At 38.3% G+C, this 18031-nt stretch overlaps 1 protein-coding gene and 1 long non-coding RNA gene across 3 annotated transcripts; both read left to right on the top strand.

Moving 5' to 3' along the window:
* Positions 1-1176, top strand: LOC112164023 (F-box protein At3g07870). The gene has a single exon (XM_024300267.1). The coding sequence runs from the start codon at positions 1-3 to the stop codon at positions 1174-1176; it is 1176 nt and encodes a 391-aa protein (XP_024156035.1).
* A 347-nt stretch (positions 1177-1523) lies between these two features.
* Positions 1524-3598, top strand: LOC112166555. Of its 2 annotated transcripts, none has more exons than XR_002923317.2 (4): positions 1524-1859; positions 1952-2087; positions 2353-2762; positions 2908-3598. It is a non-coding gene; the product is annotated as an uncharacterized LOC112166555 (long non-coding RNA). The 2 variants fall into 2 exon arrangements; XR_002923318.2 differs by having other exon boundaries at positions 1952-2110; positions 2908-3597.
* Positions 3599-18031: the final 14433 nt, after the last annotated feature.

Genomic DNA, 18031 nt, shown 5'->3' with positions numbered 1-18031 from the left:
ATGGCAGACAAATGTACCAGAAAGAAAATAGTGTCAGTCTTCGAAAACTTTCCTGAAGAAATCATACAAGGAATCTTCGTGAAGTTGCCAATCAAATCTTTAGTCCAATGCACCGCAGTGTGCAAATCATGGAGATCTCTAATCATAAGCTCTACCTTCATTGATGCCCATCTCAGGCGCATAGTCCAATCCAACAGTCAGACCAACGTTTATGGCCTTTTTCTACTAACTGCATGTACATCTGAGAAGCTTCTTTTCTCGTTGCATTTGGATAACCCTGCATTCGATGAGTACACCAAGCTCACAAGTCCACTCATTCCTTTGTTCAAAAAGAAACTAAGAAAGTACTCAGAAAAGGAGAGCGATTTCTATGTTGCTGGAACTTGTAATGGCCTGGTGTGCCTTGCTTCTAAATATACCACAATAATTTGGAATCCTTGCATCAGAAAGTATATGGTTTTGCCTAGGCCAATTACCCTTGGCTTCGAATCTGATTGGGCAAGGTGCGACTTTGGCTATGATTCACACACCAATGACTATAAGGTTTTGAGAAGTGTGAACAACTTTTATGGCAAGCGAACTGCATGTGAGGTTTGGTCGTTAGCTAGAGGTTCTTGGAAGATTATCAGTGCTGGTGTTGTTCCAGCTTACTTTAGACCTCTTGATTATTCGGATAGAGGATATGATGTTTCCTTATCAAACAAACATGCTTTTGTCAATGGAGCTTTACATTGGATTCCAAGCCCCAAAGGGTATCCCGATGAAGTCAGATATATTGTTTCTTTTGATCTGTTCAGTGAGCGATTTGCCAAGATAATGATACCAACGGCCTCTGAAATAGCACATGTTTCTATTTTAAGATACAGGGAGTCTCTTGCCTTGTTGGTTCAGAGTTCGGAGAAATTGCTCCACTTGTGGGTGATGAAAGAGTATAGTGTGGTGGAATCCTGGACTATATTATCAACTTTACACTTGCAAGAACGTATCTGGTATCCACTTGGTTTTCGGAAAAGTGGTGAAGTATTGCTCAACATGTACCCTCTTGGGGTGCAATTAGTAGACCCTAACACCGGACAAATTACAAGTGAGCTAAATAAACGACGGATGTACAATTTCATGGATTCTTTTGTGCAGAGCCTTCTCTTGTTTGACCAACCCAATGCAATATGTTACTAAAAGTTGGAAGTGACAACAGCCTAGCTAATGTAGTTAGGGACTCTTTGCTTTCTAGAAACCATCTTTTTTGTTTCTGGTTTTACTGTGTGAAATTTGGTTAGAAGATCCTCACACAGTGACACAGGTAAGATCAGCTCCCTTGTCCTAGCCTATATGTTAGATTTATAGCTGCAAAATCTTGTCCTGTATGTTAGATTAATAGCTGCAAAATCAACTGCAGTTTAAGATGGTAGAATTTTGGGCAGTACCTGAAAGGAGTTTGATTAATTTATTTTATTTTATATATATTTTATTTCATACAACAGTTATAACTTCAGGAAAATTCTACAGTACTGGGGTATCCCATACCGGGCGTTTTGTGAATATTTGTGACCGTTGGATCGGTAATATATCCAAGGGTCATGGATATTCGAAACAAGCTAACCTATTGAGAAGGTATCCCGTTTCGCCGTCACTCTCAGTTCGTCACCGTGCCTCCAGCGTCGGGCCTCCCTGCGCGGCGCTCCTCCGCTTCGCTGTGCTACCACGACTCTCGCTCTCTCTCTGCGCTACTCTGCCTCAGTCTCCCTCTGTTCCACCGCGCCCCTCCACTCCACTGCTCCTCCAGTCCTCTTCAACCTCTCTCCTTGACCGTCGAGGCGTCGACAGCCCTTTCTATACCCGACGGTGACGGACTAACGGTGGTAAGTCATATAGTTTACCGAAATTTCTGGGTTTTTGACTTTTCAATCGATCTGTATCTCATGAACATCTCCACTACTTTCTGGGTTTTCAGTTGAATAGCCTTGAAGTCTCCAACTTGGTTGCTTTTTTCCTCAAGCAGCAAAGCAGAAAGCCAGAAACTGTTGTTTACACTCTGGGTTCGATTTCTGGGTTTTCACTTACATTCTGGGTTTCACTCTTCAAGCTTGGTTAGTTGGTGAAATCAAGCTTGGTAAGTTGCTGGGTATTGTATATTTGTATGAATGTATAACCAAATTGTATGATTAAAACCATTAAATTGATTGAGCTTCAAGTTGCTGCATTTCTGAATATCTCCATTAGTTGATCGAGCTGTTGCCTGTTGCCCTGTTGATAAGTTGGTTTATTGGTTGTTTTGATTGAGCTATTTTGCCGTTATTTGTATATCTGTATTGGTCATGTATCTGTTTTGAAATTTGGCATCGGTTTTGCCAGTTTTGGATGGTAACTGAACTGCAAACAGTTTGGTAATTTGGTTGGGAATTCAAATTGGATGGGAATTGCAATCAGAGTGTTCGAATGATAATCTGAATCCTGAAACAAGTCCTGTACATGGGGAAGCTCCAGTGTTGCTTCAATCTAGAGAAAATGAAGATATGATCGTAAAAGTTATTTGGGAGTAGTGCTACTAATTTTGTTGGATTTGGAGCTGTGCAGGTCAACTTGGTGCGTGATGCTAGTGTTCAAAAGGAAATTTCTAACTCTGTTGGGAAACAAGCTCTTGTTCTTTCTATTGTGGAGTGCAAGGGGCTCGAGTTCCAGGTGGTTACAATGTCTATCATTTAGTTTGTTTACACATATCATGCAAAAGCCGTTGATGATATATGGATTCGTTGTTGTCCTAGGTACGTATTCATCTACCTCAAAAGATTCTTCTATTTATTTTACTTTCAATTTCTTTGGCTATATATACCATCTATGATTAGTGTATATGCAATTCATATGTCTTATGTTTGTTCACACGTCTTAACATACACGTCTTTTTTGTAGGATGTACGTTTGTTAAGTATTTTGGGTCATCACCCTTAATAAATGAATGGAGGCTGATATATAATTACATGAACATGATTTGCTAATAAGACTTGGTGTGGTTTGGTGTGAGATGCAGCAAGTGAAGTCAGAGAGAGGAAATCATTTTCTGAATTTGGAGAATTCTGTTTCAGTCCCAAGGAAGATAACCTAGTATGCAATTGATCGAAAAAATTGAATTGCCAAGGACCGGTTACGAGCATATTTATTTTATGTTCTATTTAGGGTATCGAGTTGACCAATAGATCGAGACCCAACCGAAGGCAGAAATTGCTGAAATTTCTACCACTACCATATATTCGTATGCAGACACCATCCAATGGTGAAATTTTAAAAATTCTATTTCGTCCCCCATTTTGCTCATGGAGGGTAACAACTCTAATAAACAAGTTAGACAACATTACTAGGTATATATGGATTATGTGCGATTCAAAAATTTTGAAATAGAAATTGATAAATCCAAAAATTCCGATATGTTTATAAAATAGTGGTAGGTATTGTATCAAAAAATTAGGCCAATCCGTCGTGAATAAGACACCCAATAGAGCAGTCAACGCTTTGTACAAGCAAACTTCTCTAAAGGGAGCGGCACCATGCGAGGACAAACATCCCAGAATTTTTACATTCGTAAGTAGACCCCCTACCCATGAGAGCACCCATTATCTATGTACGAAGTCATGGGTTCGAGTCACCATAGGAGTAGGAGTGAAATCCTTTGATCCTCTTTTAATAAAAAAAAAAAAAAAAAAAAAAAAACTGGTTTAATAGACGAAACTAGGAACTAGATCGAGCAAACAACATGTATCTATTTATATATAAATGAAATTGAAGTGTAGAGAAGATCAATAGCAAATTGGGAAGATATGGAACCATGGAACCCAATAAACTAACCTAGCTGTGGACAAATAAAGAATAAAATGAGGGAGAAATAACCCGCGCATTTTATTCTTTATTTGTCCACAGCTAGGTTAGTTTATTGGGTTCCATGGTTCCATATCTTCCCAATTTGCGATTGATCTTCTCTACACTTCAATTTCATTTATATATAAATAGATACATGTTGTTTGCTCGATCTAGTTCCTAGTTTCGTCTATTAAACCAGTTTTTTTTTTTTTTAAGGTTTGGTTGCCTTTTTTAAGGTTTTTTTTAAGGTTTGGTTGCCTTTTTTTAAGGTTTCGTCTATAAAAAAATCATACAACATTTATACTAGTCCCACGTAGCCATTTTTTTGAATAAAAGGCTGCTGCAACTGTCATCAATCCTTGATTAATGAAACTGTCGAATACTATTTGTTCTTATCACGACAACAGCCAACACTCAATTTTGATAAACTCTATTTCCCCATTTTCTCCCTCCTTTTGAGACCGATATGCGTATAATTAAGGTTTATTCTTTATTTGTCCATATTATTCTTTATCCATATTATTTAAGGTTTGGTTGCCTTTTTTTTTTCTCTCAAAAAAAAGGTTGCCTTTTCTTTGTTTATTATTTGCTCCACGCTACTTTGCTTGCGACCATTTAGTTTATAGTGTCATGTCTACAGCTTTCCAAGTTTTATATACCTTAATTAATTCATGTCCGCAACTTTCCAGCCTCTTTTTTTTTTGTTACAACTTTCCAGCCTTCGTATACCTTAATTATGTGTGTTTGAACGAAACCCACAGTGTATTACCTTTATTAACGGCTCTCACCACACCATACACTCTTGTCTGCATATTACACGTTATAGCCGGCTAAAAACCAAACCCAAAGTTGCCAAAACCTCTAAAATCCAAAACAGGATTTGCAATCATGGAGGCTTAATGGGTTGCCCGCATGGTTCTTATGAAAACCCAGATGCAAACTGATATGAACTTGAAACCCCAAACTATGAAACCCAGAAAAATGCAACCCAGAAACCCAATCGTTGGTTATGTCGATCAGGTAGACCGGTCTTGCTGTTGTTGTTGCTGTTTTCCATTTCTTGTTCTTGATTTCGGTACACCCATTTCAGAATCTTCATTAGTCTTCCCCGAAAATTAAAGATTATAAGTTAAACCCTTTTCTGATCAAAACCCATAAATCCCCAAAATTGAAAGAACCAACAATTATTAGTAAAATCCTTTTCTGATTGAAACCCATAAACCCCAAAATTGAAATAACAAACAATTATTAGTAAAACCCTTTTCTGATTGAACCCCAAAATTGAGAGAACAAACAATTATCAGTAAATCCCTTTTCTGATTGAAACCATAAACCCCCGAACTGAAAGACCAAACCATGATCAGTAAAACCCTGTTCTGATTGAAACCCATAAACCCCAAATTCAAAGAACAAACAAAGACGAAAACTTTGAATCAAGAAACTGAGGAAGACCAACTCACTTGAAATTGGTATTGTGTTGTTGCTTTGGGCAACCAAATTCTGCGACCTTGTGACTCTTCGTGTTGAAGATGGGGTTTCCATTGGATTCAAATCGAGAAGGTCGCCGGAAAACGAAATGGGTAGTCGGAAATTGACCGGAGAAACCGAAAGCTGAGATGACTTGGTGAATCTTGAGAATCAAATCGTCGAAATGCAGAGGGAAAGTGTGTGGTCTTTAGGCGAAAGCCGCAGCGGTTTATAAAGAAAATTGGTGGTAATTACGAAGTGCAGGACTAAATTTACTGGTTTATGAATCATTTTACAAAATTGAAGACGAATATGTTGTTCGGGTGGTAATCTTAATAGAGCATGTGTTCTAACTCACGTAATAGAGATCTCGATTGTGTAATTGGGTGGTACCTTGTGTAATGTTCGTCATTGAGAAAATATTTATATTTTTGACAACTGCTTATTATGATATACAATGACAAATGATGAAAAATGTTGTAAAAAATGTCATCTTTGTGATAATTACAAGGTCTGCGACCATATTTACAGGTTTATGAACTATTTTACAAAATTGAATACGAATGTGTTGTCCGGGTGGTAAATCTTCATATTTCATACTAGGGTTAATGCTCATACACCCCAAATTTGGGAAAATACTTCTCATACACCCCAGTGTATTATTTTTGTTCCCTTTTACACAACTTTTTCTCACTTTCTTTCCTACCTACCCGTCTTTTCAAAATCCCTACCATTAGTACCCTTTGTTGTTTTGGTCTGTTAGAGTCTGCATCTGCATATGTCTCTTTCATAAATCTATATATGTCGTTTTAGAAACGTGGTGGGCCCATCAGAGTTTGTTTCATTTAAATATATGTATGAAGCTGACAGTCATCCTCTAATTCGAAAGGTAAACAGTACAATTTACTATCCATAATTTCAATTGTAGACAGACTTGAGCTTGTTGCTATATGCAAACATACTACTAAAGAACTGCAGAAAGAGAGAGAAAAACTGAGAAAATTAAAAACCTATCGGGACAGCCTTGATAGAGAATCTCCCAATTACTGGGATATTATTTATAGACTTCAGACTAGAATCTATAAGATAGAAGAAGAGATAGAAAATCTCCTATATGTTCTGGAAGAGGAACAAAAACCTCTGAATTATTTGAGCATTGGTTAGATCCGCACCTCACTGGTATCAGAGCTTGTAAAAGGCTCAAAGGAGAACCCCTCCTTAATGGGGACAATGTCAGAATTGTTATTAGAGAAAATAAATTCTCTACTAAAAGCTTCTGATGAGAAATATCAGAAGATGTTACTAGAAATATCTAGATGTCAGTCGACACTAGAAACAATACCTGCTATAATCCACCAATTAGAAAGATTGGAAAACAAACTGGATTATATCAAAGACCTTCCAAAAACGGAAGAAGAAAGACTGACAAGTGTCAGTAGAAAAATCAAAGAACAGCAAAAAACGCTGGAATCTATACTGAAGGACAAGAAATTGCCTACAGTAAAAAAGAAGACTAATGGGTTCAAACCATTAGAGAAACCAGACTCAAATCGTGTTCCTAACATGATTTTTCTGGAACCATCTACTAGTCATACTAGTATCCGGTATGAAAATCCGGAGAATTCAGAAAAAAGAGAAATGAAGATGTTAAGCATCTTTGGAAAAAGAAAGGAGTTCAACTCCTAAATTCGGAAGAATTTGAATACAATGAAATCGAGCATGAGGTAAAAAACTCCTCAATTCCAAAGCTAGATTTCAAACAGATCTACCGACGGGGAACATTTGACCTGATGGACAGCCATCATTTCAAAATACTTGAATTCACAACCCCCTCAACAACAGGAGAAACAGATCTCTTGATGATCACCCCTGCTGAAGTTGCCAGAGCACAAGCAAAGCAATACCAATTTATGCACATTGGAGCAGTCCAAGTCGGCATAAAACTATTGGCAAGAGAAGGCATCAACTGTTCAGTCCTATGTGTCCTGCAAGACAACAGATTGACAGACTTCCAAGCAAGTCTGTTTGGGACTTTAGAAGCATCATTATGCAACCAGGTAGCATATTTCAACTGCTTCCCCAACTTTTCAACCAGCTTGAAAGATGCAGCCCACTGCCTCAGACTGAGAGTCAAGACAGACGGGATCTCAATGAAGGAAGAAATGCAAGAATTGGCAATAGTATACAGAGTGTACTATAAACTGATGAGCACCACAGTGGAACCAAAGACAAGGATCTCCAACATCCCTGGTCTCACTACTGGATTCCTCACCAACCAGAAGAACCATTCACAGCAGATTCACAAGGTTGCTTGGAATGAAGTAACTTTTCCTCTTGAATGGAAACTGTCCGGTCCAAAAAAGCTGCCGGAACGAGCAAAAGCAAAGATCTACGAGAGTAGACGCACTGGAGAAATCAGCCTCAACTTTGAAGATCACAGGAAAAGTGATGTCTGTCCTGAAAACATCAGGATAAACAGCAATCTTCTGAGAAGAAGCTACAGCACCAGAGAAGCCGGTGTCAGTGGTACAAAACCCACTATTGAAGAACCAATATCAGAAGAAGATCTGGAAGCTGATCTATGCAGACCAGTCCATATGCTCAGAGCTGAGAAGCTCTATGATCTTTACAAAGAAGCTGAGAATTGTGAAAGTCCTGAACGATTAGAAAAACTAATCGAGGAAATGAAAAAATTCAAATGCAGAAAGACAAGAAAAGTCTTTCCTTACCAAGATGTTGAAATGGAAGAAGGAGGAAGCTCCAGAACTTTCATAAAAAAAGAAACAAGGGAAATGAAACTCCCAGTTCAGAAAGCCCCCACGGGTAAAAAAGGAGAAAGAAATTCTCAAAGATTCGTCCCCGAGGACAATCTGCCAAGAGTTCCAATCACGAACTACGGCATCTGGTTGAATCTAGACAAGAGTCTAGACAAAAGAAAAACCATTGACCAATGGGTAGATAGCCTGATGATGGCTTCTGCACTGACCCTTGGAAAATTTGAAGCACCAGATTTGCAGGTGTACTATGAAACTACTCTCACTGGAGTAGCAAAAAGTACTACCTATCATTCAAGGAAACTACCAGAGGAAGAGACTGGCTTGAAGAGATAAAAAATTCAAAGTCTCCGTATGATTTTGCAGTACCCCTGTACGATCAATTCTGTGGAGATCTCTCAAATCTGAGTGAGAAAGCCAAAGAAACGGCAAAGTCGAATATCTATGCTCTCAAGATCTGTGACATGAGATATTTCGAAGAATACCTGAATGAATTTCAGGAATATTACTGTACAATTGGTGAACTAGAGAATACTGATCTAGTTAATCTGTTGCACAGAAAGCTCCCTGAACCATGGAGAACAGCTGTGAGAGAAAGCATAGCTGAAAAACCAATTGAAAGATTTTCAGTTGGAGGAATTGCCGACAGAATCCGGCAACTACTGAAGGAGCAATGCAAAGCCAATCTTAGAGCTAAGATGGCTAAGAAGCAACTCAAAGGAGTTGAAAATTTCTGTTACGGAATACTGGATATGCCCACAAACTGGGGATGTCATGAATCCAAATTCCACAGAAAGAAGAAAAAAGAAAAATATTACTCGAAAAATTCAAAAAGAGTAATCAGAGAAAGAATTGGAGATTCAAGAAAAGCTCCAATTACAAGAAGCAACAGGATGAAGATCCAAAAAAGAAATTCTTCAAGAAAAAGAAGAATACTCAGCAGCATAAACAACCTAGCAAGAAAGCTTGCAGATGTTGGTTGTGTAAAGCTGAAGGGCACTATGCCAATGAATGCCCAGAAAAGGGTAACAGATCTGCTAAAGCTCTCTTTGAAGAATATGAGCAAATAGTAGAGGTAGCAAATATGAAAGGCTACGAAATAGCCTATTCTGATGATGAAGATGACGACAGGTCAGTCTACTCTGCCTGGTCTGAAGAAGAAGAAAGTTCATCAGAAGAGTCTGAGATAGATTCTGAAGTAGAGTACTTCGAATCCAGACAAATGAACGTTTTGAAAGTCAAAAACTGGGAAGAAAGCAAGACAGAATCCTTCATGTCTTCTTATCAGGTGAACCCTGGTTCATTCGTCTGTGACTACTGCTTATGTCACGAGAAGAATGGTCTCCCTATGTTCTGTGAAGAATCTAAAAAGACGTATCACAAAGAATGCTTCATAGCTGAAGCAAGAAGAAAAACCAAGAATGGTCTTGTCAGCCAATGGGTTGAGCAAGAATATGAAGAGTATTTCGCTGAGAAAAAAGCGAAAGAAGTTGAAACTCTGTTCCAGGAAACCATGGAACAAACAAAGAATGTTGCAACAACTGTAGTCCAAGAAACGACTATGGAACAACCATCTTCCTCAGAAATAAAGGAAGAAATCATCGGTGAAGAAACAATCGATGAAGATATTGAACTGGTTGAAATACCAGAAAATGTTCATCTCTTAGAAAGACAAGAGATAGCTGCGGATACTGGTACATGGGATCTACTTGGCCAACCTTCCGGCAAGTTTGATTACAAAGTCAGATATGATCCTCCCCCTGGTTCAGTAATCCAGACAGCAAAGAGATAACTCCTACAGATTGGGATGATGATGACAAATCACCCACTCAGGAAAATGTTCCAGAAGAATGTAAACCATTCATTCCAAAGGAACAAGCTCAAGAAAATGAGCTTCACCAATCGAAAGTCGTCTCTACAAGTAGATACAGCAACTACATAGAGGTCGGACTCAAGTTCCCTGATCACAAGAAATATCATCTACATGCCTTTGTAGATAATGGATCAGGCTTTACTGTTGCAAAGAGATTTGCAATTCCAGAAGAACTCTGGAACGAAGACAAGAAAAAGTCAGCTACTGGTGTTACATTCGATGGAAGCCATCTCACCATGAAGAAAGTAGCAAAAAATGTTCATATCACCATTGGTGGAGGAACATTTATCATCCAGAATGTTTGGCAATCTGAAGGCCAAGGATCTGATTTCTTGTTGGGCAATGATTTTATTCTCCAACAACGATTCATTCAGGATGAAGAAGCGATAGGCTTCAGAAAAGGAGAACGGGTGTTCTGGGCTGACCGCCTCACACAGGCATTCAGTGTGGCCGGTCCCGGTTTTACTACTCAGTATCAGAGATCGCAACAGAATAGTGGTGATCTTACCCCCTACAAACCCAAATTTCAACCAATACTCCAAATCAAACAACAAGAAGAACTGCTTGTTGAAGAATCTTCAGAAGAAGAAGAAGAAGCTAGTGAAGATGAAGAAGCTAATTTCATCCATGAGCACAACCTCAAGCACTTTCAGAACAAGCTTGAGTCTCAACAAACTCCCACTCTTGACAAAATCAAGAAACTACTCGAGCAGAATGTGGATACAAATCCTCAGAAGTTTTGGGAAAAAGACCCAGTGGTCTGTGAATTGAGATTGCATGACATGAATGCTATCTGCCATGTCAAAGCCATTCCTCAGTACAAAGAGGAAGATCAGAAAGAATTCAGAAGTGATATTGAAGATCTCCTGAAGAAGAGATTAATTCAACCTTCCACTAGCCCTCATCATGCTCCAGCATTCTACGTGAGAAATCATGCAGAGAATCTAAGAGGAAAAGCTAGAATGGTTATTGACTATAGAGATGTCAATAAGAAGACTGTCAAAGACGGATATCAGATCGCTCAAGTCAGAGTCCTGATCAACCAGCTCAGAGGAGCTAAAGTCTTTTCGAAATTCGATGCAAAGTCGGGTTTCTGGCAGGTCAAGATGCATCCTGAGAGTGTACCTCTCACTGCATTTGGAACACCACAAGGTCATTACGAGTGGCTAGTAATGCCTTTTGGTCTCAAGCAAGCTCCCTCAATCTTTCAAAGAAAGATGGACAACATCTTCAAGCATGTAGCGGAGTTCTGCGTCGTCTACATAGATGACATCCTGGTCTTCTCCAAAAACAGAGAAGAACACATGAAGCACCTCCACGAGGTAGCAAAGCTGATAGTCCAGCATGGAATTATCCTAGGTGAGAAGAAAATCTTCTTTATTCTCGATGAAGTTGATTTCCTAGGAATAAACATCAAGAATGGAGTCATAAAGCTCCAACCTCACATCCTTGAAAAGATCTGGAAGTTCCCAGACAAAATTCCTGATGCTAAGAGTCTAGAGAGATTCCTTGGTGTCATAAATTATGGGAGAGATTTCATCCCTAGAATCTCAGGGTTAACAGCAATGTTATCTCCCAAGACAAGTTCTAAAAGAAAATGGAACTTCACAGAAGACGATGAAAAGATCGTGAAGCAGATAAAAACCCTCTGCAAAAACCTCCCTCCTCTTCAACAACCAGAAGAGAATGATGAAATTATCCTCCAGACAGATGCGAGTGATAATTACTGGTCCGGTGTTGTTCTGGCGAGAGCGCCTGGAACTAACATTGAAAAGATCTGCAAATTTTGTAGTGGCAAGTTCAGCCCTGCAGAACTGAATTATCCCACAGGGGAGAAAGAGATTTTAGCTGTCAAGAAAACGATTTTAAATTCTCCAGCTTATCTGGGAAAAACCTTTACTGTCCGCACCGATTGTGCTAGAGTAAAGAATTTTAAAAATTTTAAACTTGACAAAGCTGCTGATAGAGGAAGATTAGCCAACTGGCAATTGTTTCTTAACCAATATGATTATACTGTTGAATTAATTGCAGGAAACAAGAACTATCTTCCAGACGCATTGACCAGAGAACTGGCAATGTTCAGCCAAAGAGAAGACGACGAAGGTCGTAATCCCAGAAGCAGAAGGACTGGGAAAGAACAGGAATCTGAAGAAGATCCAAAAGAAACCAAGGAGAAAATCCTTAAAAGGTTTCTGCTAAGCTCAAAAGGCTTGGCCTCAACTGATCAATCCCAGGGTAAAGGATTGGCTAGCCCGTCTCAAACGGCAGACGGTAAAGGCACATCAAGACCGTTGACGGCTGCTGCTTTGCCAAAAAGCAGACCAACTCCTAGTGGAGTTATAAATGTTTTTAATTACGAATTAAGAACTTTTGATACTCCTGTGTTCAGAACTGGCAGGAGACTAGCGTATCACCAGAAGGCAATCCTGGACAATCTCTTATTTGCCTTTCAAGAAAGAAGCAGTGGATTAATGTTCCCAGCTCTGTTTGCATTAGCTGAAGAACTCTACGAGAATGGTAGACCACAAAGTGAAGAGCTTCATACACAGCAGAGTGCTGTAAGGAAAGAAAAACTATCCTTCCTTGAAAGTCCAGAAAGTGCTAGGGTCCCTATCATAGCACTCAATGAATCAGACTGGTATGAATTCCATAATCTGATAGGAAGGCACAATCCCGAAAACCTAGTTCCTCCAACCCTCTTTATTGTCTCAGGACCATATGTTGGAAGATACCTGGTAAATGTTCAGAGTGAACATCCTCAAGAACACAAGCTATGGCTTGTTGAAAATGGTTTTGTCCATAATTTATGGACTAAAACTAATGATGATCTAAGAGGCTTGCCGCCTATTATTGTCAACACGGTCAAGAACATCAGAAAAGACAACTGTATGCTTCGTCTGAAGTTCAGATCCACACCTCCTGAATGGATCCAGAAGACAGATGGTGAAGTTGAATATATTCCTCCATATCATTATGTGAGAATTATTCAAAGAAGATATCTTCAACCAGCCTGTGTAGCATACAACGGCCAACCAAATTCTAGCATTCCCTGGATGAAGGCCATGGCTCTTGACTACATCAAAAAGATCATCTCTGAAGACATTAACAACACATTCCTGGCAGCAGGAGAAAAGACAATTATCACTGCTTACGATCATTCTGACGTAGTCAGCAGCGATACATTCCTATCTCTAACCAGAAAAGAGATAGACTCGACAATGGCATGCATGCGTTGGGTGGAAAAGCTTGAAAATGACAACCACTACAAGATGTATGTTGATACAGACGTCGAGGATAATGCAACAACAACTCGCATGGCCCAGACAGACGACAACTCCTTTGTCTTTGGCCACCATTCTGAAACGGACGAGAACATGTGAAGCTACAGGTGAAGAATCAGCACCAAAATAGCAACTGTAGAACTTTAGACTTTTCTAAAAGCTACTTTTGCTTTTTCCTTTTCAAAAAGAAAAGGTTAAGTGAAAAACATTTCACTTTTTCCTTTTGCTTTTCCCTGACCGACCTCCACCAGCAGGAGCACTACGAAAAGCAGAAGTCACGGAGTTGTCCTGTACATTTTTGTATTTTGAATTCTAGTTTGAGTTCCGCTCCCTATATAAGGAGCTTCAGCTTCTCTTAGAAGGCATTCGAAAATTTCGAGATTAGTCGAGATTCGAAAATTAGATCAGAAAAACCTCTCAAAAAAAAAATATAGAATAGCAGTGTGCTTCCTTTCCTGTTTAGGTGTGAAGTAGTGTGCTTCCAATACAAGTAAGTAACTGTTCTCATTCTTATGGATAGCTAAACAGCTTTTGCTGTTTATCTGAGAATGAGGCTCTGATTGTTTAAAGTTTTATATGTATATTTGAATAAATAAATTCAGATGGATGTTCACCCACTTCTTTAATTTATAAAATGTTTATGTCATTATCTTTACATTTTGTACTCATATTTATCATGCACAGTTTACTATGTCAAAGTTTGAACATTCGAATGCATGCATCCCATGGAAAGCTAAAGTTCTAAAGCTTTACTGTTCAGCCAAAAGAATCAGTTTTAAAACAGAAAAATTAGGACAAGCAGCAGTGATTCCGCCCTGTGAGTAGCCGTTTAGACAGGAAGTCGTTAGGCGAAATGTGGCATGTTGAAGGCTAGTCTTGTTTTTGTTTTAATGTTTTTTATTGTTTCCTTTTGACTGAATAGAACGGTAGAAGAATCTAAGGTCAACATAGGATACAGAGGGCATTTGTTTGTTAAAACTATCCATGTTAGTCTTTGTCTGTTGTCAATAGTGAAATACCAAAGTGTTGGGCAATTGGGAAAAAATACCAAGGATTTTTGGGTATGCGGGAATTACCCCTTCATACTAAATAAAGCATGCGTCCTCATTCATGTAATAGAGTTCTCGATTGTGTAATTGGGTGGTAACTTGTGTAATGTTTTCCATTAGGAAAATAATTACATCAGTAACAACGATTATTACTAATATAAGGACAAATGATGAAAAATATTGTAAAAAATGTTCTGTTTATCGTAATTACAAGTTCTAAGACAACATCTACCAGTTTATGAATCATTTTACAAAATTGAATACGAATGTGTTGTCCAGTGGTAAATCTTCATATTTCATACTAAATAGAGCATGCGTCCTCATTCACGTAATCGAGTTCTCGATTGTGTAATTGGGTGGTAGCTTTTGTAATATTTCCCATTAGAAAAATAATTACATCACTAACAACAATTATTACTAATATAAGGACAAATGATGAAAAATATTGTAAAAAATGTTCTGTTAGTTGTAATTACAAGTTCTACGACCATATTTACAGGTTTATGAACCATTTTATAAAATTGAATACGAATGTGTTGTCCGAGTGGTAAATCTTCATATTTCATACTAAATAAAGCATGCGTTCTCATTCACGTAATAGAGTTCTCGATTGTGTAATTGGGTGGTAACTTGTGTAATGTTTCCCATTAGGAAAATAATTACATCAGTAACAACGATTTTACTAATATAAGGACAAATGATGAAAAATATTGTAAAAAATGTTCTGTTAGTCGTAATTACAAGTTCTAAGACAACATCTACCAGTTTATGAACCATTTTACAAAATTGACAACAAATGTGTTGTACAAGTGGTAAATCTTCATATTTATACCAAATAGGGCATGTGTTCTCATTCACGTAATATAGTTCTCGATTCTGTAATTGGGGTAAACCTTTTAGTAATTACTCAATTTAGAACAATATTTACTAGTATATGGACAATATTACAAATTGATGACAAATGTGTGCTTAAAAATGTAATTTTAATTTTTTTAAATTGCCATGTGTCAAAATATGAATGGGTAACCTGATGACCTATTCATCAGGTTACCATCATATTAACTTGCTATATATTAAAAAAAAAAAAAAAAAAAAGGTATGTCATACTGGGGGGTACTCTAGTCTGTCTCATAACTTCATATTGACAAAGTACGTCTTCAAATTAAGAAGCAACTGAAATAGCAATTGAAAAGCAAAACATCAGACAAATAACTTTATTTCCTAACATAATCTCGCAGGTAACTTGGGGCTTGACCTTTGGTTGTCCTCTTAGGCCTTCCTTCCTCCAAGTTAAGAGATACATCTGTATCAGCATATATATCAACCAAGTTCTTGACTTTCTTAACAGTACTGCCCGGCTCAAACATTTTGTTATTGTCATCCATGCGAAGATTAAGGCCTTGGAGGAGATCAGCCACTAAACCAGGTTCATCATCGTCATTGATGGTTCCCTTCTCATAATTTTCTTTGACGGCTAAATTCAACTCAGCTCCAAAACTGGCAGCCATCTCCTTCTCCATCTTCTCATATTCACCTACCAGATCTTTAGATGTCTCCTTCTCAAGGCTCTCTTTCATTTCCCATGTCCACAGTATCCACTCGTAGATCTCGTTGTTGAGATGAGGGTTCTTGAGATAAGCAAGGGCCAAACACTCCATGACAAGGTCATCAGTCCTTTGCTTCCCTCTAGCATCACACCATTCAGACATGTGTGCCTTTGCTTCTATGAGAGTCTTGGGCCTCTTCTCGTTTCCCTTGTCGATGGTACGCTGCTTGAGCTCCTTCAAAAGTTGGTCCATCTTCTTCAACAGATCAAGTTCCTGCCCCCTAGCTGTTGACACTAGAACATTTCTTCTACACTATCCGACCACGTCTCAAAGGCTCTGTCCATCTCTTCTTCGCCTAGAGAACTCTAGAAATTTTTTTGTTGCTGGTTACGTACTTATAACTAATTTATATATAGTTGTTTCTTTAGAATGTGAAAAGAAACAATAAATTTCATTAAAGTTACTATTATAGCTAGTTTCAATCAAGACGGAAGAGGAAGAGAGAAATACATGAACCTAATCATGAAAGGAACGACTCCACATGATATTCATACTTTCAAAAGACATAACAAGTTCCAATACACCCTTCGAAAAAAAATATATAATCAATGCAAACGCATGTAGAAGAAATGCATGAAGGTATTGGAAATACAATGAACTCGGGAAAACAGAAAGGCTCGCCTAATTAAATGTATCATTAATCAGTGGAAGAATGTCATGAGGCAAAACCACTAATTTGGTTACTGTTCCACCCATACCATTTACCATCTCGAAAAGTAAAAGATAGCATGACATGTTTTCAACTTTTTATATCCCTTTGAAAAGACAACTCTAGAGTGATCATACATTTTTATGAAAAGCTTTTTCCCCGACTTGAACTCCCCCCCGGGGGCTAAGTTCGAGTTTAGACGACAAGGTTTGCACCAACAACTACATATATGACCAACAACTACATATATGGAGTGTCCTCGATCGCCGCACTGATATTCAATATGCATAGGTACACCGTGCTGAAAAGGGTCTTGGCTGGTGGTCTTCAAGCCTCACAGTGAAGAAGACGATGTCCCCGTCACCAATCAAGTAGGTGATTTGAGGCTCAAGTCCTGCTGCTTCCAATGTCTGACAAGTTCCCTCGGAAAGGTAACATTTGAGCTTGTTAAACAGCAGGGTATGCAAGGAGGACATCAGGCAAAGTATAATGTTGTGGAGTACAGTGTGCCAAGACGTAAGGCCAGAGTGTCCGGTACTGTGCCAGAAAGGGTAGTGAAGCTATGAGGTTGACTCTGTAACATTACTATATCATTTTTGTCAGAGCTTCAAACAGAGCGACAAACGATATTAAGAATACATGGAAGTGAATAACTGTTGGGCATATATACAAGAGGATATTCAATTGCACGTCTGCTACTTTCTTCTCTAGTAATATCAGCAAACAAAGAAGTACCAACCCTTTTCCGTTGTGTCACCGCTGCGTTAAAGCAAATAGAGTTGCCAATAGAGCGCTCTTTGCTAGTTGGTGCTTTGTTGAGTACAAGCATTTAGAGCAACTCCAACAGTTTTCCTATAATTTATGTATTATAGGGAAGCAAAAGTCAAAACTTTAACATTTTTTTCTTCTCCAACTCCAACAGATTCTCTATTTTACAGCAATCTCTAAAATCTCCATAATTCTTTCTTAAATTTTAGAGATTGCTGTAAATTTAGGGAATTTGGTTTTCTCTTTTCTCTTTATCTCTAAAATAGGGGTAATTTTAGAGAATCTGTTGGAGCAAAATAGACTTAGTTTTCCCTAAAATAAGGAAAAATCAAAATATAGGGAAGCTGTTGGAGTTGCTCTTAGTAGAGAGTTAGGATAGTATTTCAGGATGTCCTACTTATTGTAATCAGGGGTTTAGGCTCTTTATCCCCCCTTGTATTCGACAGTTTCTTTAATCAAGGCTATCAAGGCTTGATGGCTGCCGCACCGCCCTTTTCAAAACAAAAAAAAAAACAAAAAAAAAGTACCAACCCTTCTAATCAGTGGTGTATAAAACTCTATCAATCTGGTACAAGATGAGCAAACAAAAAGCTTAATTTTTGCTACAGTATTAACATTAAAGCACCAAATACTGCCTAAAAAAATTAAAAATAACCCAGATATGGTAAATAATATAAAAAGGAAAGTCATATGGATTTATTTCTTCTTCAAAAT

Source organism: Rosa chinensis, chromosome 5 (assembly GCF_002994745.2).
Source record: "Rosa chinensis cultivar Old Blush chromosome 5, RchiOBHm-V2, whole genome shotgun sequence".
Taxonomy (NCBI): Eukaryota; Viridiplantae; Streptophyta; class Magnoliopsida; order Rosales; family Rosaceae; genus Rosa; species Rosa chinensis.
This window is presented reverse-complemented; position numbering and strand designations above follow the sequence as displayed.